The sequence below is a fragment of the Vigna radiata genome, chromosome 7 (assembly GCF_000741045.1).
Source record: "Vigna radiata var. radiata cultivar VC1973A chromosome 7, Vradiata_ver6, whole genome shotgun sequence".
Taxonomy (NCBI): domain Eukaryota; kingdom Viridiplantae; phylum Streptophyta; class Magnoliopsida; order Fabales; family Fabaceae; genus Vigna; species Vigna radiata.
Window position 1 is genome coordinate 1,212,181 of NC_028357.1, and position 22,987 is coordinate 1,235,167.

Here is a 22,987-nt window from a genome sequence, read left to right on the forward strand (position 1 = left end):
GAATTAAAAATTCATTTAAAAACTTATAAATAAAGAGATAAGATAAAAAGGTAAGTGGTTAAATTTATTATACATTGTAATAATAAATTAGGGAAGAAAAAAAAATTAAGATTAAATTGTAAAGATGTAATTTTCGATCCTATATATGAAAACACTAGGTATGGATAGATGGAGTAAACTGAATTGACCAACTTATTTTTCTAATATATTAATAATAATTTTAAAATTATAGGATCCAGTAACTTGGCTGATATTTGGAACATAAACTTGTGGATCAGAATCAATTGATTATGCCCGAAAGGTTAATTCAAATTGATTTGACAGTGTTATTTTTGTGATTCACTGCAAAGTTATATAGAAGTTAAGAACATTATTAGTTTGATACTGTAATCCGAAGTCTAGGGTTAATTATGAAATTAGAGCGTGAAATGTACTTTTAAGAAAAATATAGTTGAAAATTTCAAATTACAAAATAGAAATGATGCTTTGTAGCAGTGGTAGCATCTTTCTTTGGAGAAAAAAACACATGGCTTCCGTGTAATTTGGTATGCTTTAAATAATATTAAATTGAATCTGGCCTGATCTGACTAATGTAATGAAAAAAATGGTGAAGTTAAGAAGAAGAAGACATTAAAGAAGGCTTTCAGTGGTTAAGCCACGAGTGGAACTAAGTGACACTCGCGTAAGCCAAATCACAAGAGACATGCGCCAGAGTGTGCGTGATTGCGAATCCAGCCATCCATCTCACTCAAACGCACACACAATAATAAACACAATGCACGCCCATGCTCACTTCCTAATTCTCTTCTCAAAAACTTCTTCAATCATATAGCATTACCCTTTCAGCTCCTTCCACACCTTCATTCTCACAAGGTTTGCCTTTCATTTTCATTCTTCACTCTCTCTCGATCCGATTCTCGAATATTGTAACATATTCTTTTACTGAGAATCCTTTCTCTCTTTTTTTTTTTTTTTTTTTTCTGTTTTACTCTTTTCACTTCTCTTCTGTCACTGCTTCATCAGATTCGAGGCCTTTATGTGTGTGCTTCGGTCTTCGCATTACTCTTATTCTGATTCGTTTTACATTTTATTACTTCTTGTTTTTGTCAGTCAACGCTGCCGTTTTACGCTAGTGTGTAAAAACGGATCGGTTTGAGAAGAGAGAAAAATCAAATTGAGGTTGAAAAGGTTGACCTTCTTCGTGTTGGACTAGGTGAACGGAACGGAATTGGTGTCTTTTTTCGGTTTTGTATTTTGTACGAATAGATCGGTCGATTTTTTATATTTATGTTGTTAATTAGTTTTGTACTCGGTGAACGAAGGGGCTCCGGGAAAGTGTATAAAGAATTGTTAGGTGTTTGTTTTGGTTTGGTTGTGATTAAGGTGATGTAGGTAGTTGGGATTGGATACAGTGGTTTGATTTGATTGTTATTGAGGGGTGTTCTTCTTTACGAGGGTTTGATTGTTGCTGACTTCCGGTTATTGTATTCTATGTTTCAAATTTCATGATTTTGTGTGGTTGTTGATTTTAGGCTTGAAGAGGAAGCGTAATCCTGAAGTTTTCTGCTGCAGGTGGAAGCTAGTGCATTTGGTGGACAACATGTTCCTTCTTAGAAGGCAAGGCCAAAATCAGCTGGAGAATGATTCCTCAAAACAAGATACAAAGGTATACCTATTTGTTAATTCAGAAGCTCCATATCAGATCTCGAAAAATCCCAAAGAAGAGTTCTAACAGTACACTCTCTGCAACACACTCTCTCTTGTTGATTAAAATTTTTTGAGAACAACAAAATAATATGTGGGGTTCCATGATTATGAAGTGGATCCCTCAGGATTCTGTGGTTTTCAACAACTTTTAGCCAATAATAGAGAATACATCAGAGAACGTGTGTTAGAGAAAGCGTTTCTAACCTTTAGGAAATTCCAAATACAAAGTTATTTAAGTCTGTATTATTTATGTTGATCGCAATTGGCATCCTGTAAGGATGATGGTAAATTGTTAATACTTGTCTATGAAAAAGACATTCATGAATGCTAGCTTTTATGAGGACCAACTGTAACACATCTGTAAACAGGTGAATGAACTCAGGGCTGCTGTTGGGCCCCTCTCTGGTCGTCGACTACTGTATTGCACAGATGCATGTCTAAGGAGATATTTAGAAGCAAGGAATTGGAATGTTGATAAAGCAAAGAAAATGCTGGAGGAAACACTCAAGTGGAGGGCAACTTATAAGCCAGAAGAAATCCGTTGGGTTAGTTTGATTTAACTGACTTTGTTGCCCACGTGCTTGATTTGGTGATGCCAGAATTGAAATTGCCTATGATCATTTCATACTTATAACACTGATCCATGTTGTAAACAATTTGACGAATAAATGATGATCGATCACCATATCAGTATACGGTCTTGATGTTTATCATCTTGTTCTTACCTGTGTTGAGCTGACATAATGTCCGTGTGTTGTTTTGTTTTTAACTGTGACAGAAGCAATTCGTTTATGTTGTCCTTTTACTCTATGGTCTTCTGCAAGATACTTCTCCACAGTCTTTACTGCAAACATCTCCTGTACTTTTTTTTCTTGGAGCAGCATAATTCTTAGGTTATAAATCAATACTTCAGTACTAGATTACTCAATATAAGGGCAAGAACATATACATCTAAATGTTGGAATGTTGAGATTGAGTTGTTTCTTGTGAAATCAATTAAGACCATACATTAGCATCGTAGTATATTTAGTCCCAAAGTTATAATACGATGACCTCTACATGTGTTTAGTATCTGCTTAGTCTGCAAGGACAAAGCCTCTCTTTGTTTCCACTGAAAATATGAAAGAAGGGAATTGAAGCTGCTGAAATGCGAAGGATAAATAGAACTTCATCTTTTTGTTTGCATTTTAAAAAGAGTGGGAAATAATAAAATTTCATGGACTCCACATGCAAGGCGTGAAACCGAGTGGATATTACAGCGTACACGTACAGTGCAAACACTCCTAATTTTGCTCCTACATTTCAGAATACGTCCTTTACTACTATATGTTTTAAGAATAAATTATACTATCACATTTTATTCCTCAAAACAATACATTTTCTCTTTGTATTAATTCTATTTCCTATTCTCTTGTTTATTTATTTTCTATTTCGTACTCCATCCAAATAGAGCATCAATGAAACCATCATCAAGTGACAGCCTGATTATGAATATTGCCCTTTCATGTACTATATATGCCCTGTATTAACAATTGAATAACTTCCTACATCCAGGCTGAAGTAGCACATGAGGGTGAGACAGGTAAAGTATCCAGAGCTAACTTTCGTGATCGACTTGGGAGGACTGTGCTTATTATGAGGCCAGGAATGCAGGTTTGTACAGTCATGTATTTTTAATAGGGCTTCTCTGTACACGACTGGTTAACTTAATCTGTCTAATCTGTTTTCTTTTGTTAGAACACAACATCAGCTGAAGATAATATCAGGCATTTAGTCTATCTATTGGAAAATGCTATCCTAAATCTTCAGGAAGGTCAAGAACAAATGTCGTGGTTGATAGACTTCACAGGATTATCAATGAATACAAGTATTTCTGTTAAAACAGCTCGTGATATTATTCACATTTTACAAAATCACTATCCAGAAAGGCTTGCTATTGCTTTCCTGTACAATCCACCAAGAATATTTCAGGCTTTCTGGAAGGTTTGTTCTGCTGCCCTGCAAGTTATACTTCGCCTGCTTTTTCATGGCTATTTGGGAAGTTTGCATTGCATAGTAGTTGTTTCTATAATTTATATTTTACTTTTAAAGATCAGGCAATACTTGGCTTAACCATTTTTTCTTATGTTAATGTTAATGTGTTCTGTCACTTTTAACTTCAGAACATCTGATGATCTTTATGTAATTGAATGTTCAAATCACATAATGTCTGTCAGTTAGGGAAATTTTAGTTGGTTTTCAGCGAAATAAACTATACACTGTAGTTAGTCTTGAAAATCAGCCGTGTAGGTAGTGCTGGTCTTTAATATGTTTTTCTTCGTAAGTTCTTTTGTGGATGGGGTCTGGGATCATGTAGAAGGATACATGAAGTATAGTTAGTTTCTTATCCCCCCATCCTTCTCTTCTGTACTGTTTTTCTTCTTCGCCACCTTGTCGTATTTAAAATTTTTCATGTTGGTTGACTTCTATGATTGTACTCTATTTAAGGTTGAATTTGAGCTTTTAGCAGTTACCTTTTCCATTTAACAAATTTGAAGTTGGTCTTATTTTGATAGGCCGTGAGGTTTTTCCTGGATCCGAAGACAGTCCAGAAGGTGAAGTTTGTTTATCCTAATAATAAGGACAGTGTGGAACTAATGCAATCACTCTTCGACCTAGATAACCTTCCAAGTGAATTTGGAGGGAAAACAAGTTTAATGTATGACCATGAAGAGTTCTCACGGTTGATGACTGAGGATGATGTGAAAACTGCTAAGTTCTGGGGACTTGACCAGAAACCTTTCAACCCTCCTAAGAAAGGGCATGCTGGAGCAGAGGTGGCACCAGAACCTGTGTCTGTTGAGACAGTAGGTAGTTAGTTAGTTGAGCTAGTTTTTAAACTGTAGTCATTTATAAACTGAAGTGACTACATATATGAATCATTAATTCAGTGGCTAATTTAAGTAGCCGAATAAGCGGTATTTTGTATCTTTCAACTTTTTAACCATTTATGGCAATAGCTACTATAGTAATCGACTTTTAGGTAACCGAACTAAAATTCAGACTATATATGTCAATTCTCCAATCCTGTGCAAAATTAATTTCTTGTTGCTAGACTTGTCCTTGTGCCTATTCAAGCTAATACAAAGTATACAAAAAAAGATTGATCCTAAACAGAGAAATGGATGGCAAATGATTGAAATTTATTTTTCTTGTTCATTTGGATACGACTTAATGCAATATTTTTTAAATACCGACTAAAATTTAAAATTATAATTAATTTGTTTTCCTGTCTATTTAAATCTCATCTCATTATTTTGATGCATTAGAATTTTATTAATTTTAAATTGATTTAAATTCATGTTTTGTACTTTATTTATTAGAATTCAGTTTTATATTAAAAATATTTTAAATTTTTAATGTTGATGTATTAAAATAGTGTAGAACAATTTTATATTTTTCACCAATTTAAATCAATGTCAAAAATGCCTTTTAAATGAATTATTATAGAGATAGTGAATAAATGTGATTGAAAGATAGAAATTAAAATTATCTTTAAGTCCACGGTTACATTCTTTATAATATTAAGCGATACATTAATTTTCTTTATTTTTAGAACAATATAAAATATTTATTCTTTATATAGAACACTTAGAACATGTTTGGTAAAAACTTGATTACAAGCTAGTTGCTACCTTCTAGATGATAAGTTAGCTTCTTAAATTAAAGTGTTTGGTAAATTAACTGATAAATTAGTTAATAAATTAAAATAACAAAAGAAATATGTAAATGAAAGTTGTGTTTTTTAATGAAAATATATTATTATGTCACTATAATTTTATAGTTTCTAAAATAATTAAATTTTTAATAAAATTTTTAGATTTAATTAAATTTTTAGTCTAGTATAAATTTGGGTATTTTTAACTGAATTTCTTTTGATTTTTTTTTTGCCTATTAAATACTCCGAATTTATTAAATTTTTTTTATATAATAATATAATCTTAATAGAAAAAGAAATCGGTAAATACATCAATATTATTAAAATGCTTCTGAAATTAAATTTCCACTATAACAGTAAATAAAATTTTATTAAATATAATATGCTTTTATTAATATTATATTCTTAATAGTACAATTTAGACTAAAATAATAATGACTTTTTCATTATCTCAATAACCAATTTAAATTATGATAAAAAAATTACCAAAACAACTATTATATATATATATATATATATATATATATATATATATATATATATATATATATATATATATATATATATGAGATAAAAAAAATATTTTATTTTACGAGTAATATTGATTACTAGTAAAATTGACTATGGTGTAATTAGATATTTGGACACATAGTATTTCTTTTGTGAATCTTTTGGTAGGTGAGTTTATGGTTTATTTTGTGACAATTAGTGTAGCGTTGGAAATCTATTGAAAGCTAAGCTCGTGGCTATTCATGAAGGCTTGAATTTTTCACACTCTCATCACGTATGATGTGAAAAGTTGCCACTGATATAAGACTTTCTGAAAGAGAACTAACATCTTCAATTTGTTCTAAAAACTACATTGTTTTGAAATAAAATCAAATATTAAGTGGTTTGAAACATTTTTTAAAATAATTTAGTTCTTACACAATTCTATTTTGAAGTCGAGTTTAAAAGAATTAAATGTATTTTTAGTTACTATAAGTCAATGAATTTTTATTTTTATTATTTGTTCATTTTTCTAAAATTGAAAATAACTATTTTCTAAATCTCCAACGAAAGGTTAACTAACTATCACAAGTGTTAATTACTGGTGTTGTAAATACTATCTTCCTAAGAAAAATCTAAAGATGAATTTAAGTTGTTTAAAATAAATTTTATTTAAATATTCTAAAATGAATATTTTAAATACTTGTTTTAAAGTTTAAGAGAATAAAAACCAAATAAAATATCTTACATAGATTAAAACTAAAATTTGATCTCTAAAATAAGTATTAAAGATTTATTATATAGAAATCTATTTAAATATACGTATAAATTAACTAAACCAATAAATTTAAACAAATTTTTAATTCATAAAAAAAGCTTAAAATCCACCATGTAAAATGTTCAATTTCACTTAAATTTTTTATATGTGTACAATTCAGTTTTTTTTTTCATTTGTATAATATTGTATTAATTTTTCTACAAATAAAACTATTATATTAATTGGTAAAATTAGTCGGACTAAGTAAAGTAATTTAGATTGGATTTAATCAGTTTTAAAAAAATATATATATAAATACAAAAGAAAGGGAAGTGAGGTGAATTTTAATTATCGTCTTGTTTTATATTAACAATTATACTAATCATAACTAAATAAAGAGGTCCCGTAGCTCAGTTGGTTAGAGCGTTGGTCTTATGAGCCGAAGGTCGCGGGTTCGAGCCCCGCCGGGACCATGTTTCCTTTTATATAGTAATTTGTTTTAAAGTTGTACAAATACTTTTCAACAATCACATCATTCTTTTTATTAATCATGTCATCTTATTTAATTTTAGTTATGTTATTTTATTTTAAACTTTTACAAAATTTAAACACGTTTCAAATGCCCTAATTCATATATGAAAAAACAAGAAAATGAGGAGATAAAAGATCCCCTTGCAATGAAAAGTTTCCTCGACAAACTGCATTACAAAATCTTGAAAATAGAAAACACGGACCTAACTCTTCCCAACGAAACGGTAAACAACAACGCCAACCCTAGATCCATCACAAGGAGGATCAGTATGCAAAACATCAACATGAAAGTACTTTTTTGCCTTCTTAAAAAATGCCGATTCTTTCTTCCACCTTCTCATATGGGCCATCAAAAACATCATCTTCTCCTTCCGCGCACCTTCTGTTAGCATCATCAAACGCAGGGTTTCGAGCAGAGGCTCATAAAGATGATCGTGATACACTACATCCGACGCTACAATAAGATCGAAATTCCGTCCGATCGCTTCCACGTCATCAGCGTGGCCCCACCTCAGAGGCGCAACTGTTAATTCCCCGCCTCTGGGCCTCACCACCCCCGCGTTAGCGTCCGCGTTGAATTTCAGATTGGGAACTACATGAGGAAGGTCCGTCAGGGTCACGTGGCCGCCAAGAGTTGCGGCGGCTACGATTCCAACTATGCCCGTGCCGGAACCGAGCTCGAGGATCCTGAAACGGCCGTTGAGCGCGGCGGAGAGAGGGCTGGATGAAGGGTCAGCACGATAGCGATCGAGTAGGGAGACGAGAGAGGTGGCGGCGGGCCAGAGCTGGAAGGAGAGACCCTCGGAAGGTAGCTGACGAATGGTGAGCGTCGATTGAATCGAAGAGAGAAAATGATTCTGGAGCAGGTGGTGATTGGGTGCAGCCTCGTGTAGGGTAGTGGAGGTTCCGTGTTTGTCGTGATCCTCTAGGAGGAGCATTGTGAAGGGGTTTATTATCTGGTCTTCCTCGTTTTCTTGAGTGGCCATTCTTTTCGAGCTGAGCCGTTGAAGTTTTTGACTTAGGGATTGCGCCACGAGGACGTTAGGGCAATTTTCTGCGTCCCCATTTATGCGCTTATATTTACAGAGAATTAATCTTGCTGTTTTTGTCTATTTTCTTTTTACCATTTTTATCTTTCAATTTATAAAATACTGAGAATTTTGCAGACAGCTAGCGAGGTCACCGTTAAAGTGAAATTATTACAAAATTTCTTTAATTATGATGATTTAAAAGAAATCGCAGAGGGTCTTAATTTTATGTCGCTTTTTATATTAAGAGTTAAATAATATGTGACATTTTTTAGAGAGTAAATTTGATTTCTTCAAAATTGTAATAGTGATAAAAATATAGTAGTTAAATATTTATTTATTAATTTAAAAGACAAACTTTTAGTTAAATTATCCATTGTATTTAATAGTTTATTTTATGTAAAAAAATTATATACTTATTCATAAAACTTTACATTGTTATCGTATTAGTAAATATGACAAAAATGAGAAAATGTTATTTATTGAATGTATATACAAAAATATTTATGCTAACGGTATACAGAAATGGTTTCGTAATTATTTTTAAAATAATTTAACCAAGTCATACTAAATGTTTTCTCGAATATATCATGGTGAAAAATTATTTCAAACTTAGCCTATTTATATCAAAGAAAAAGGCAATTACTCATTGAAGTTGACATTTAATTTAGACTTTTGAATAGAATTCTATTTACTTAATTAATACTTATCATTCAACATTTTATATTGTCAGCTACTTAAGACTAAGTTTTTGTACAAATTTTAAAATAATTACGATCAAATTCAATAAATTTAAGCAGTTTTATTTATTCATAACAAGATTAAGGATAGTAATAGAAAAAAAAAAAAAGACTCCGCAAATTTCATATATATTTTCGCTTATAATTTCTTTATTGCATAATTATTTTCTGGTCTATCTCTATGTGCTCCTTGGACACACGCTGTAATCCTAATACGCTGGCAGTGGTGTGGGCTTAAACGAGGCAACAAAATTATTACCAGTGAAAAATTCGATAAACGGTGCGTTTAAGGATTCCGTTCGTCTTCACAGCTTGCAGTAAGACCAAGGAAAACAGCGGCCATCGGCGATTTTTTTGATCGGAGACGGAGCTGGTATATCCCGTTCACACTCCTATTCAATTTCAATTCAAGTTATTTTTCTATTTCACTGTCTCTCTAACTTTCTCCAAATCTCGTTTCGTGTAATTCATCGTAAGATTGCTTCACTTCCATATATCGTTGCTACATTTTCGTGTGCTATGTAAGAAGTTGAATTTGAGTTATGATAAGAAAAGGAACTCCATTATTTATGCATATACTTAATTGGTTCCAGAAAGAAGCAAGATGATCAAAGCAGTGCTGGTGATGAACACGCAGGGGAAGCCTCGTCTCGCCAAATTCTACGAATTTCAGGTTCCTCCGCTCTCTTCAAACCCTTGGTTTCTGCATTTCCATTTCTCATTTAATTGATGCAATTTTCACACTTTTTATTTTCTTTTTGTCCGGGATCAGACCGTGGAGCAGCAGCAGGAAGCCATTCGCAATGTGTTTTCAGGTCTCTCTCTCTCTCTCTCTCTCTCTCTCTCTCTCTTATTCTTTAATTTTCTTTTCAATTTTGGTTTCCTTTTTCGTCAATGTTGTTTCATTTTGTAGTATTATGCAGTAGACCTGAACATGTCAGCAATTTTGTGGATGCCGAGTCCTTCTTTGGCCCGGTACTTCTCTACTTCCTCTAAATTTGATTTGTCAGAGTTTTATGATCTGTGTATATTAATTTTCATTAATTAGGCGTTGGAAAAAAAATGAGATTAGGGCTTTTTCTTTGCAGTGTTTGTTGGCATACTGATTAAAAAGATTGTATGGATTTGTATTGGCATATGGTGGTGGCAAGAGTAATAGCTAGGACTGAATTACCATGAACTTGTTTTGAAACTAAAGTTAGAAGGACTGCTATGATCGTAATTGTGAGTGTGCTTTTAGTTTATGATCGAAAACTTTCTGTTAAGTGTTGAGCTTGATGACCGACCGGCGTAGCCTGTGCTCTTTTGAGCAATTCTTTGGCTTGTTTGTAGTAATGTTGTTATCTTGTCTTTATTCATTCGAGGAATGGAAGTATGGATTTATTATTGTATTCTTATGCAGGACTCTCGCCTTGTCTACAAGCATTTTGCAACTTTATATTTCGTGTTCATTTTTGATAGTTCTGAAAACGAACTTGCTATGCTTGATTTGATACAAGGTAAATTCTTATATTATCTAACTTTTACTGCATTGCATTAAATGTGAAAATTGAAAATATCTAACTTTTAGAGGGACGAGTTGCTGAATAGATTTATTGATCATTGTACTCAGTAATGGTAACTTATTGGTGTGCTCGGGAATCAATCAGTTTGACACAAATGTCTTAAGAAGCTACGATGTTTTGATTGAAAAGTGGATTAATTTTTTTCTCTATTAATATAATTCTTATGAATTGGGAAAATTGATATCATGAAATGACCGGTTTCTGAATGACAGTGGATAACAAATCCTGCTAAGATCTATCATAAAAATGGTGAATTTTAAACTTTGGTTATATATGATATAACTCAACGTTGCAATACTGGTTTTACCGTTCTTTGCATCAAAGTAATTTAGATTAACATTTTTAATACACATTATCAAATGCCTATCAAAGTAGTTAATCTGTAATGTATGTGACCGATGCATAATTACAAATGACGTAGTTTTTTTTGTATGGGTGTCATCAATATGATGATGAAGGTAGAGATACAACCAATGGAGCTTCTTTATGGTCCGTAATGGGTTCAGGACTAGGATTATTGAAGTTAGAATTAGAGTATTGTTTGTTGTTCTATGTTATTATAAAGTTGACTTTAAGTCTAATTCAACTTTACAAAATCTAATTGTAAGGTGATATTTGTACTTACTTATATTCTGGAAATTGTTTTATTTCTAGTCATGTGAAATTTTCAACACACCTCCCCCATGTCGAGTTATGTACATCTTGTGTGTGAGACTAGATATTTGTGGGTGGTCCAATAGCGAGTGGTATGATTAACCCAGCAAACAACTAATCATGTTAGGATATACTCTAAATGACTCTGAAGTTATATTAAGAAGTAACTCAACCCTATATAACTAGTTGATTGTAAGGTAAGATTTGCATTCACTTATGTATGGTAAATTGTACTTATCTCTAGTTAATGTGGAATCTCTAACATAGGTTTTGGATATTTTTTAGTATGAACATATAACATACTTAATATTCAGAAACTTAGTTGAAGTTATAACAATAAAAACCTGGATTACAAGATAAAAATTCTTCTAGAATTTTATGCACATAGACTGTACTTTAAGTACTTGATACCTACCATAATCATCCTAAAACTAACTGAAATAATAAAAAATAAATACTAGAGATTTTTCCGTGTGAAAATTACAGAATAATGTTAAAATTAATTATGATAAACCGTTTATACCTTTTAAATCATTCTGATATTTGGTAGAGCTTAATGATGTCACTTAATCCATGTATGTAGCCAACCTTGCATTGCGGGATATGACTTAGTAGTTGTCTTGCACCATAAGCATGTGAAAGAATACCCATATGCATACGCATCTACATTATAGATTTTTAAAGGGAAAGAAAAGAAATTTAATCCATGTTTCTAGGAAAATGTTGTGAAACCTACTTACATGTTGATACTAAAAACTCTTTTCAAGAAATCATAATTTGAATGTTTATTTGGGCTTAAATGCTTTTGTGGTCATTTTTCTTTTTTCACATTCTGAACTCTATTGGAGGTAATAGTGCTAAACGTTAACAGTCCATTTAACGTTTAAATTAGTCATTCTCTTTAACCATTTCAATTTTATTGCATATTGTTCCAAGGATCCTGGCGGGGAAATTATTTGCCTTATCATTATATATTATCTATTACATTCTGCATGACTATCATGTAGATATTCTAACAGTGTTTCATTACTGCTTCTGACATTGTTGTTAACTTTTTTTGTTTTTATTTGCTTATTTTGCCCCTTTCTGCCTTCAGTCTTTGTTGAAACATTGGACAAATGCTTCAGAAATGTATGTGAGCTTGATATCGTGTTCAACTATAGTAAGGTTGGATGCTTTGTGCCCTCGATTATGAAGTTTTCGTTCTTTATCTCAAATTGACTCTATGGTAATTTACCCCTGTATAAATATATGAATTAGAAGCTGTTACGATTTCGGGAATCATTTTTTGCTGCATATATGATTTGCTGGTGTTTAATGCAGTCTATAAGTTTGACTCGTTGAATTCTCAAATATGAAACAATTGACAATGTTTGACTTTGCACTTTTTATTCTAGATTGACAACTCCTTTATATCTTTTTTTCTCCATCAATTTTGTGTTGTTTTGGAAATGCCCTTCGATTTTGGGAATCAATTCTTTCTTTTGCTTAGTAGCTCAATAGTGATACTTCAACCTAAGCAAATCTGCATCTTAAATTTCCATTAACGTGTTCCTGAAATATTAGTTCATCTGCAGTTGCATACTATACTAGATGAGATCATTCTCGGAGGCCAGGTGTTGGAGACAAGTTCAACTGAGGTGATGAAAGCTATTGAAGAAATAGCAAGGTGCTCTCTCTTTCCCTTCTGGTTTTTTACGTGATCTTTCTTCTTTACATAGGACTCTCCCCACTCTAGCCTATTACTTTCTCCAAGAATACGATGACTTCTCTCTAAATCTCCCCTTCTTTATTTGTAGGCAATTGTGCCTTATTTCTTCTACTATGTCATCCCGCCAAACTAACCTAACTGACTTCCTCAAAATTGTAGACCTCACAATCTATCAATACTCCTAGTCCCCTTAAAGTTTCACCTTGTCCTCACCACGAATGGCTTGTAGCTGCCAAAATGAAGTTCCATTTGATGTTCAACTGATCAAAGCATGATTGATGACCAGGCCAGTTTGGCCCTGCAGCCCAAGAATAGATTCCACTCCTTTCAAGTCAAACACAAAACATGTAAACAGCTCCATGCTCCTTTAGTTCTCTGTTTTAAATGTCAGTTTTGGCCATGAAACAGCATCAGAGGCTCTTTAATTAATTTTACTGAGATCCCATGGCTCCCTTACGAATTACACTACTAAACATGATTACAACTGAGGATTACCAAGATCTTCTACCTTATTTTACTTTTGTGGTAGATTAATTTTGTACTACCCAAACCTAAGACCTCCATTGTTGTCATTGGTTTAGTCCTTGGTTGTCCACTTCTGCTAAACATTGGGACTTCTATCAATTTTAACCTCCTCTTTGTAACCCAAAAAAAGATTCATCTCTGCCACTATGATTCTTGATATCGAAGAACTTTGTTTTGTTCTTCTTTTCTAATTCTTTGTCTAATATGCTGTTAGGTTGCTCCTAATTCTTGTAGCTTTTGAGCTTCTGGTTTTGTTCTCGTCATAACTTCATATCCTGTTATGTCTTCTTTCACCCAAGGTTAGTCACCCTGACTCCCATCACTTGCCTCCCCGTGCTCTTTCCCCTCTTCCTGTACCTACTTACGTTAATCAAAAGCATACCCTGGTTGGAATATTTTGACCAGTACCTTCACAAACTTCCACCAAGCATGGGTTGTGTCGTTTCCATGTTACTCAACCGTGGAGAACATTACCTCTAAGAGCTTCAACTTCCTCCGATAGCTTTTCTGCCTTCTGTTTAAGTGGCTTCAAAATACAGCTCTACCTGGATAACTTGCCAATAAATCTCCTCTCTAACAAATGTTGGAATCATCTTCAATATTTGTAACCCATCCATGGCACCAAGATTGGAGCTATAGTGATAGCAATGATAAGACTGCCTCGGAATCTATAAAGAAAAAGAAAGATGTATTTTTTTATCGATGAACACTAAATCCCAAATGTTGTGCTGGTGTGCTAGCAGGCTTAGGCTTGAGTTAGAAGATATAAAATGAATGATTTCCCATGAAAAGACCAAGATTCTGCCCACTATCAGACTATATAATACCTGTCAAATGATAAAGATGATTTCTGTCTTGTTCTACCTACCCTCTTACGCTTCTATATATCTTCATGCCCAACTAACTAATTAACTCCCTCACTGATAGATACTTAACTGTTAATGGTATTTATCCAAGTGCTACGTCATTCTAGTAAATAAGAAACTAAAGATGTTGCATTTTTCTTTATGAAGTAAATTAATTACTAGGTCCTTAAACTATTTGGTAATTTTTAATTCCTAAACTAAGAAAATTGTAATTGCATCGTTGTTCTTTTAATTTTTTTGTAACTTAATTAGTATTGACGATATAAAAAATTGGAAAAAAAATACAGATTTGTATGGGTTTAAAATCTTAAGAGACTTAATTAAAAATTACAAGATCAATGACCTAATCGTAATTTTTATTTTTTAAATTTTAAGACCTTATTAGAGTTAAATATAGTGAATATAGTAAAAACTTCTTTTTTATTGAATATTTTCTATTTATTATAGAAGAAATATAGATTAAACTCAAAATAAAAATAAAAAATAAAAACAAATTAAATAAAAAATGAAAGATAAATATAAACTAAATATAATATTTTTAACAATTAAAAATTCTTAAATAGTTTAGCAAATTAATTTTTTTATAAAAAGACTTTTGTATGTATGTATTTTACACAGATGGAATGATAATGAATCAAAATTATTTCTTTTTACATATATTTCTGTATAACATTTTGTTGTTTATATGAATTTTTGTGTATGCATAAACATATATCTAAACGTGGTTTATTGAAAACAGACTGGAAGCAGCATCCAGTGCAATCAATCTTGTTCCAAAATCTGTTTCTGGTTGGAGGTCCCGGTAAAATAATTTCAATTAAACCTCCGGAAGGTTGGGTCTACACATTGAGAGGGGCAGAAAGGTGAAATGTATCTATGTTCTGGAAAGTTCGTTGGATATTGTTGTCTAGAACTCTGGAGTGAGTGCTACTAATTGATATACGACTGACATCCAGTATCATAATTGAGTTTACCATGGAAGCTACTGCCCATTGATCGGATCGCTTAGGCAATTGGTGTGTTTGTATTTGTGATTGATTCCCTAATCATGTTGATCAAAATAACTATTGTGTACATCTTTAACTGTGCACTCATTGTTCCCAGCTGATCCCAATTTCAGTTAATCTGTTTGATTTAAATTACTTGAGAAGGTTTTACCTCGTATAAAATTTTTTCTTTATAATTCTTTATCATTCGTATCATGCAATATCTACTGAAATCAATGCAGTGAAACTCCAAAAATAATCTCAGAATTACAAGTTCTAGTTTTCTGAAATCCATGTCTAGTTCTGCATCGATGTTATGCAGCTCATTCAATTTGATAAATAATTGTCTTGATTCTTCTATCTAATGCGTTCCAAATTTTGCAATAATTACTGTAAATAATTCCAATGAAAGAGCCATCCTTTTCCAAGTCAGTTTGCAGAAGTAACAAATGTGGGGTGAGTCATAATTCAGGATAGCTCCCACCACTTAAATTTTTTCTCTCATATCTTGAAGAACTACGTGAGCAGCGTTATGTCCAGGTGCTCCCATAACTCCACCACCAGGATGTGCTCCACTTCCGCACAAATATAACCCTTGAAGCGGAGTCTTGTAGTTTGACCTTAGTCCCCCAATCAACAAAATAGTCACGTAATTATCATGTAGTTGAAACAACATTGATATGATCAATTACACGTCAAAAAAACAGAACTACATTATATTCCAGGCCACTATAAATTAGCTTACCACCCCTTTGCAGGTCGCATGAGGAAAAGGGAATCCAACCCCATAGCACCATGGAATATATTCCCTCCTGCCAAAAAGAACACTTCAAAATGTTAACGGTCAAAATGTACAAACTCTTTCTAGTAGAGAACCTTTGTTTCATTTATACTTTCTCTTGGGTATATCTTTTGTACCCTAGAAAAAGCTTTTTGGCTCGCACAAAAAATTTCAACTGCATGTTTTTGTTTGGGTGAATATGGCTAAGTTACCTGTCAAACCGATTACCCTTTCAAGATCTGGTGGAGTCAGCATGTCATAACCAATGATTGATGTGCTGAAGCCCGGAGCATATTCATCAATCAACGTGAAGCATTTTTTTGCAAACGCTTCCTGAATAGGTTCAATATAAAATATTTAACAAGTTTTAGCATTAAGCAGCCACCTACCCTCACAAGTTAATGACTAAGGTGGAACAAAAACAAATCCATGCACAGAAATGCTTAACATAAGGAAAAAAATCAATGCAACTAGAAATCCAAAATAAACTGACTCTGTAATCATGATCTTGCCAGTCACCATCCAATGGTTTGTAGGGTGTATACTGCACAAACAGGTTGATCACATGCTTACCTATGAAGAACACACATTTCATTAGGTATATGTTATCAACAAAATCCACCGATCCAGTTCTAGTCTACTAGTGGAATTCAATGGGATGCCAAAGGAAAAACAAAATCAGTTCAACAATGCCAAGAAATCATCATGTGGCAAATACGTTAAAGCAAAGTAATAAAACTTCCTCCAGTAAACTAAACATAGTAGGACATCCTTAAACACATAGTTTCAAGTACCAGGTGGAGAAATAGTTTTGTCCAGTACGGAGGGAATTGTCATCTCAATAACCGGTCTTCGTGATGGTGTCCCATTAGCTGCATCTTGACAAGCGGAGTGAATATACTCCATGCTAGACATATATTAACGGGCAAAAAAAACTGTCATGTTCTGAGAAGAAATAAGTTGCAACTGTCCATATTGAATAATGTTAAAGCAAATGTATATATTGATTAGAAAGCATGACCTGAATCCACAATAGATGATCTAGGATTCAATTTTAAGATACCTTTCTGAACCTATATGAATTGTGCCGACGTGCTGTGGGCCAGCATGAGGATGATCTAACTTGCAAGAACGAAATTCGGGCAATTTATCAACAGCTACATTTATTTTTGTTGTGGCCTGTTTCAGTAGATATTTTCCAAATAAAAGAATGCCAATTAATGAAGAATTTACTGAGAACTTCCCCATATTCTGTCCTGAGTACATGATTACTGGGAAAAGAGAAGAAAAACCTATAACACCAAATCAAAATCTGTCCTTGCAGGTCTACATAACCGTTGCAGTCTGTCAAATGTCAATGACTAACATAGAAATTAATCATACTTGATGAAAGAGGTAGTCTCACTGATTCATGTTTTGTTTATAAAACTATCCTGGTCCTGTTCTCTCTTTTTTTCTGGCCATAATTACACGAGGCTCGTCGTCTGATGAATTTTTGAAGTTTTTGCAGGAAATGTGATTTTTCCATTCATGAATTCTAGGCATTCTTCGTTAGCAATCAAACATAAACTGTACATATATTTTAATCTTACCTATTATTCTAGTTCCGTAACACACAGTAGAGATTGAGGATATTAAAAATATATATAAACTGAGAAAAGCAGTTAACTTACAGAACTGTAGTCAGAGTGCTTAATGGCACGGACAAAATCATTGGGGAGTACATCATCAGGCACCAATTCCTGGTTCATATTAGCAGATTCTATAAATTAATGTCAAGTATTGGTACAGAAGAAGTTAGTATTTGCAACCAGTTTGAGAACTTACAATGAAAGTTTTGTATGGAGTTGCATTGGACAAAACAATTGAAGAATGCACTTCAGTACCATCAGCCAGAGTCACCTATATGCAAAGCCATATCTACAAAATTTAATTGCTAAGATCCACTATAAAAAATCCACTTGATTGAGAAAATTCAAATGTCAATAACAACACTAACCCCACAGACAGTGCTAGAATTTTCAATCAACAACTGAGACACCTATAAGAATACAGAACAGCTGGTTAGAGCCCAAGAGAAATAGAAGAAGAAAAGGGAGAGGAGGGGCAGAGGTTAGAAACGAAACATTAATTCTCCTTCCTTTTTTCCTTGTGAAACAAACAATATCACAAGTTGATATTTTAATTTTGGATCAGAAGAAATTTAATTAGTGAATAAGGTCCTGTCAACAATAAGCAGGGAGATTAAAAAAAGAAAAGAGACAAAGAATGTGCCTGCTTCCGTCAAGGAATCTGCAAAAACTTTTTTGGAACTAATGTTGAAAACTAAAAGATTAAGACCAGCCCAGACCAGCAATCATAACTTGGGAAGTAAAAGCAATCTGAATTCCAAGTTTGTCTTCATTGGGAAGATTTTGATGGCAAAAGAGGACCTTAGGATAAAAAGAGCGAACTTGCTTACAAGATTCTACCTAGGTGGACCAACACTTTAATGGACTAATTTTTTGTACCTGATAAAATATTTATAATCTAAAAAATTAAATAAAATAGTAAAATAAACTATATATATAAAAAATTTAATAAAGTGTAAGTTTTAATTTATCCAAAATCAAGGATATATGAAAAAGTAGATTCGAAATTAAACAACAGAAAATTTAAGGAATGGTGTAAAATTAGTTGAAAGCACCTGATTATGGGCTCGTCAAATAACAAAATTAGAGTATTAAAAACATAAAATAATTTCTATAGTTATAAACAAATATTCCCTTTTAACATTGTTAGAGATTTCACATCAACTAAAGATAACACCAATTTACTAGATGCAAACTTCATCTTATAAATCAGTTTTGTAGGCTGATTAGATTTAAAGTTCACTTTTTAATAAACACCAATTTAAGAGAGAGAAAATTGCATGGATGATATCACAATATAAGCAAAATTCATAACTAACCTCACTATACTTACTAATGTCATCCCTAAAGTATCCTTCATTTGAATGAGATTCTATTTCAAATAATCATTTTTCTTTCTTGATATCAAGATCAAACCAATAAAGGAGAGTTTAGGAAAAAGAATCTTTATTTTTTAAATGATATTAATAAAGTAAATGGCAATTAACTTTCTTAACTAGCTAATGTTTGCTTAATTAACGCACAAATTAGTTATTTTATCATCCTTTCCCTTCATATTCTTCTTCTAGTAATAAAATTCTTATTTTATAATAAATTGTTTATTATTTATTACTCTTGTTGACCTTATTCCTCATACAATGAACAAGCCTTTTTAGCTTGCAAGTTATGGGAAAAACTACTTTTATAAAAAGGGCAACAATACCTTCCTCTCTCCAGTGTCCAGAACGGCCTCTGTAAAACCAGAAGGTATTATTGAGTATTGAGATACCCTAGTGTTTCAATTCTTATTCACATTTGAACAACCTTCAATTAGGTCAATGATTATGGTCAGCTTTTCTTGCCTGGTTACTTCTATTTCTAATTAGAAATTTATCAGAGAATAAAGTTAAATATTTCGATACCCTTGACCAGCCTGTGGCCTCTAGTTTCATGGTTTCATTTAACTTGGATCTTGACTAAATTATATTATTTTCTGGTAGTATTTAAAGATCCAATGGAATAAGGGCACAAACCTATCAGAATCTGCTTAGAATGTGAGAATTGTTCTGTGCTTACTATGGAGGAAGCCAATTTGAGAGTTAATAGAGATTCTTGACAGCATACCTCAGCATCAGTCACAATATGCGCTCCAGCTCCAACAGCAGCATTACCAATAGCCTTGGATACTGAGCCCATTCCACCTTCAACATATCTATATGAAAAAATTAGCACGCTATTTACTCGCTTGTATGAACAATACAAAGTTATAGACAAAGGGTAGCTAATTGATAGTTTGTGGCTCTCAACTATAATTAAGAAATAATTATTCAAAAGTGTTACGTAAGAATATCATATTGAGACAAAATTGGTAGTGACATTTTTCTTTTGACAACTTTATCTACTCATCTTTATTTTTATGCTTATTTTTCTACGTATAATGCATGTATGAAAGAAAATTTAAACACAGAATCAAAGAGGTCAATAATCTCCATCTTTGGACAAAAGGAATTAATGCATAATACTTGAAATATGAAAGAAAGTACTTGGTAACCTATCATGTTCAAGTATGAAATGGAGAAAAAAAAAACTGTCTATGGATTCCTTACTCTAAATGCTTTGGGTAGGATGCAGAGGAAAGTACAAGTAAACTTAATTTCAGATCATTCCAGCGTATGAAAAATATTGTCAAAGAACAGTACTTCATTCTGACCATGCACTAGAAAGATATCAAACTAGCAAGAGAAATACATACGACCAAATCCCACGATCCCCATCAGTTTCTCCCATCACATGATGTAGCAGAACGTATCCACTTCCTGGGGTGTGGACACTGACCTGCATTACAGATATAGAAATACTATGTATGCTGTGAAAGATGAAACAAAGAGTATGCTTATTTTTATCACAGAAAACTCCGTAGAATAGTTGTACAGAAATTCTAAGTCTCTGTCTCTCAAAGAAGGATTAAGAATATCTATATTTTGAAAATGTTTTCTACTTTGGTCCCTGTTTTCGGTTTACAATACAGCAGTGCAACTTTTTACAGTAAAGATAACTGCCCTTACCGTACTGCCTATCACAGCATCAGTTGCAAGGGTTGCCTTCAGAACATCTGCCTGCAGAAATAGTGCCATACAAGACTTTACACCATTAAGAGAAAAAACATATAGAAATTGCAACCTTGTTAATAAGATTTATTCACAATGTATTTGATTTTGAAAGATAATTCGGTCAAACTCAACATCAAACTAATGAGGAAAGGTTGCTTAAGTCAACCCCCTCACATCCAAGGCTAGACATCTAGAGCATGAAATTTAGAAGACTAGACATTAACAAGGAGCCCGACATTAGAACTAAGATAGACTCCAATACCTTACTGGAATTAAGAATGAACTAAGCCTATCTCAACCTCAAAAGTTTACCCAAGGATGAAGGATTTCCCTCAAGTCATTACAAGGGAAGGGGTGTGTTCCTCATATATTGAGCCAGCATGGGATCTTATGTAACGAGCGGAAATAAATGGGCCACTGCATGGGTAGAATGGGAAAGGGAAATGGAGGATAAAGATTAGTCACATGGCACCTTCTGTAGGTAGTGCAAACAAAGACACATGAGGGAGAGAAAGGAGAATACACGGTTGAGAGATTTTCTGTGGGGAAAAAAAAGTTACAAAAAGGGAAATTAGTTAGCAATAGGAGGGGGACGGGGGGCAATGATTGGGAATTCTTTCTCTCTCTCTCTAAAGTATTCCTTCATTGCTGTGAGCTTTTAGTATTGCAGCTTTTGTTTTGTACACTGTGATACCATTTGAACTCAGTCAGAAATAATACTAGAATATACTACTATTTCTTGGTGCATATTTCTCTATTTCATCTCACTTTTTCATTGGCTTATAACATCTTAACACCCGACCAACAGAGTAGATATCATCGTATTAGTATACTGAGAAATGTATGTTATGCGATGGAATATATCACAAAAAGAAAGAAAAGATTAAGATTACATTCAATATTTATTCCATGATCAGATATGCAACCCTGTGTCACGTTGAACACTTGAACTAGCCTTTTGAATATATGTTTATATTAAAAGTAAATAATAAAAGGAAGTACAGCAAACTTCCAATGGGTATACCGTAATCATGGTTGTCATTGACTGGTTATCTAAGTATGCTCACCTTGCTCCCCTGAAAGCGGATTATATTAGTAAGATAGTGGCAAAATTGTTCATCAACATGGTTGTCAAACTGTATGGGTTCCCTAGAACTATCGTTTCTGACAGAGATAAAATCTTCATCAGTCAATTTTGGCAACATCTCTTCAAGTTGAGTGGCACAACATTGAACATGTCTACGGCTTACCATCCGCAATCCGATGGCCAATCAAAAGCACTAAATAAATGTATAGAGATGTATCTAAGGTGCTTTACTTTTGATAATCCTAAGACCTGGACTAGATTGTTACCATGGGCAGAGTTTTGGTATAACTCAACATTTCACAGCAGTCTACAAACAACACCATTTAAGGTGGTGTATGGTAGAGATCCACCGACCATCATGAAATATACAATGGATCCTAAAGATCCACCATCCGCCTAGGAGCTCTTAGGGGAAAGAGACAGGGCTTTGGCTCAATTGAAGAGGCGGCTTCTTAAAGCACGAGAAAAGATGAAGAAATATGTAGATAACAGACATATGCATAAAGAACTAAAGATGGGTGATTTGGTTTTGGTTAAACTCCAACCATATAGACAAAACTCCATTGCCTTGAGAAAAAAACCAAAAACTAGGACTGAGATATTTTGGTCCATTCCCAATCATAGATCGAATTGGCTCAGTGGCCTATAAACACTTATTGCCTAAAACTGCCAAAATCCATCCCATCTTCCATATATCTCAATTAAAAGAATGCAAAGGCCCTCATGACATTGTCTATGTTCCCCTCCCTTTGACGACACTACCCGAGGGTCCTTTGTTGATGTTGTAAGCTATCCTTCGGAAACGGGACATACTTCGCAGGTCCAACCGCATTTCTCAAGTCCTAGTCCACTGGGCTGGGTTATCTGAAACAGAAGCCACATGGGAAGACCTTAAAGAATTTGTCCAAGCTTACCCTGACTTTAACCTTGAGGAAAAGGTTAATGTTGATGGGAAGGGTATTGTAACGAGCGGAAATAAATGGGCCACTGCAGGGGTAGAATGGGAAAGGGAAATGGAGGATAAAGATGAGTCACATGGTCATATGGCACCTTCTACAGAAGGTAGTGGCAGACAAAGACACGCGAGGGAGAGAAAGGAGAATACACAGTTGAGAGATTTTCTGTGGGGAAAGGATGGTTAGG

The 22,987-nt window shown here is 33.4% G+C and overlaps 4 protein-coding genes and 1 non-coding gene across 7 annotated transcripts in view; 3 read left to right on the forward strand and 2 right to left on the reverse strand.

Annotated features, from left to right (window-relative positions):
• The first annotated feature begins 629 nt into the window (after positions 1-629).
• LOC106769513 (random slug protein 5) lies at positions 630-4,783 on the forward strand. 3 transcript variants are annotated; one of them, XM_022782662.1, is made up of 7 exons: positions 630-873; positions 1,111-1,213; positions 1,573-1,666; positions 2,076-2,252; positions 3,262-3,360; positions 3,445-3,690; positions 4,263-4,783. In XM_022782662.1, exons 3-7 carry the CDS (start codon positions 1,601-1,603, stop codon positions 4,563-4,565), a joined length of 891 nt encoding a protein of 296 aa, XP_022638383.1. In that variant the 5' UTR covers positions 630-873; positions 1,111-1,213; positions 1,573-1,600; the 3' UTR covers positions 4,566-4,783. The 3 variants fall into 3 exon arrangements, with proteins under 3 accessions (XP_022638383.1, XP_014510641.1, XP_014510640.1); XM_014655155.2 differs by lacking the exon at positions 1,111-1,213 and having other exon boundaries at positions 1,533-1,666; XM_014655154.2 differs by lacking the exon at positions 1,111-1,213.
• A 2,266-nt stretch (positions 4,784-7,049) lies between these two features.
• On the forward strand, positions 7,050-7,123 carry TRNAI-UAU. The gene has a single exon. It is a non-coding gene; the product is annotated as a tRNA-Ile (tRNA).
• Positions 7,124-7,263: 140 nt separating this feature from the next.
• Positions 7,264-8,371, reverse strand: LOC106767597 (EEF1A lysine methyltransferase 3). The gene has a single exon (XM_014652519.2). The coding sequence runs from the start codon at positions 8,165-8,167 to the stop codon at positions 7,385-7,387; it is 783 nt and encodes a 260-aa protein (XP_014508005.1). The 5' UTR covers positions 8,168-8,371; the 3' UTR covers positions 7,264-7,384.
• A 742-nt stretch (positions 8,372-9,113) lies between these two features.
• On the forward strand, positions 9,114-15,417 carry LOC106768472 (AP-3 complex subunit sigma). Its single transcript, XM_014653646.2, has 8 exons — positions 9,114-9,322; positions 9,543-9,622; positions 9,722-9,764; positions 9,863-9,924; positions 10,352-10,448; positions 12,265-12,335; positions 12,746-12,837; positions 15,010-15,417. Exons 2-8 carry the CDS (start codon positions 9,554-9,556, stop codon positions 15,074-15,076), a joined length of 501 nt encoding a protein of 166 aa, XP_014509132.1. The 5' UTR covers positions 9,114-9,322; positions 9,543-9,553; the 3' UTR covers positions 15,077-15,417.
• An 81-nt stretch (positions 15,418-15,498) lies between these two features.
• The window catches only part of LOC106768470 (pyridine nucleotide-disulfide oxidoreductase domain-containing protein 2), a 9,612-nt gene continuing 2,123 nt past the window's right edge, over positions 15,499-22,987 (reverse strand). The window contains exons 4-15 of the mRNA XM_014653645.2: positions 20,713-20,763; positions 20,400-20,482; positions 19,772-19,859; positions 18,037-18,078; positions 17,865-17,939; positions 17,711-17,779; positions 17,101-17,216; positions 16,832-16,944; positions 16,531-16,610; positions 16,250-16,370; positions 16,002-16,068; positions 15,499-15,876 (exon numbers count right to left, since the gene is read on the reverse strand). Coding sequence (XP_014509131.1) covers positions 15,744-15,876; positions 16,002-16,068; positions 16,250-16,370; positions 16,531-16,610; positions 16,832-16,944; positions 17,101-17,216; positions 17,711-17,779; positions 17,865-17,939; positions 18,037-18,078; positions 19,772-19,859; positions 20,400-20,482; positions 20,713-20,763 — 1,038 coding nt within the window. The 3' untranslated portion in view covers positions 15,499-15,743. The remainder of the gene's footprint in view (positions 15,877-16,001; positions 16,069-16,249; positions 16,371-16,530; positions 16,611-16,831; positions 16,945-17,100; positions 17,217-17,710; positions 17,780-17,864; positions 17,940-18,036; positions 18,079-19,771; positions 19,860-20,399; positions 20,483-20,712; positions 20,764-22,987) is intronic.

Coding starts and splice junctions, on each gene's coding strand:
- LOC106767597 (XM_014652519.2), bottom strand. CDS start 8,167: ATGGCCACTCAAGAAAACGAGGAAGACCAGATAATAAACCCCTTCACA.
- LOC106769513 (XM_022782662.1), top strand. CDS start 1,601: ATGTTCCTTCTTAGAAGGCAAGGCCAAAATCAGCTGGAGAATGATTCC. Junction 2,253..3,261: donor AGCCAGAAGAAATCCGTTGG/GTTAGTTTGATT, acceptor TCCTACATCCAG/GCTGAAGTAGCACATGAGGG. Junction 3,361..3,444: donor TTATGAGGCCAGGAATGCAG/GTTTGTACAGTC, acceptor TTCTTTTGTTAG/AACACAACATCAGCTGAAGA.
- LOC106768472 (XM_014653646.2), top strand. CDS start 9,554: ATGATCAAAGCAGTGCTGGTGATGAACACGCAGGGGAAGCCTCGTCTC. Junction 9,765..9,862: donor CATTCGCAATGTGTTTTCAG/GTCTCTCTCTCT, acceptor TTCATTTTGTAG/TATTATGCAGTAGACCTGAA. Junction 12,336..12,745: donor TCGTGTTCAACTATAGTAAG/GTTGGATGCTTT, acceptor GTTCATCTGCAG/TTGCATACTATACTAGATGA.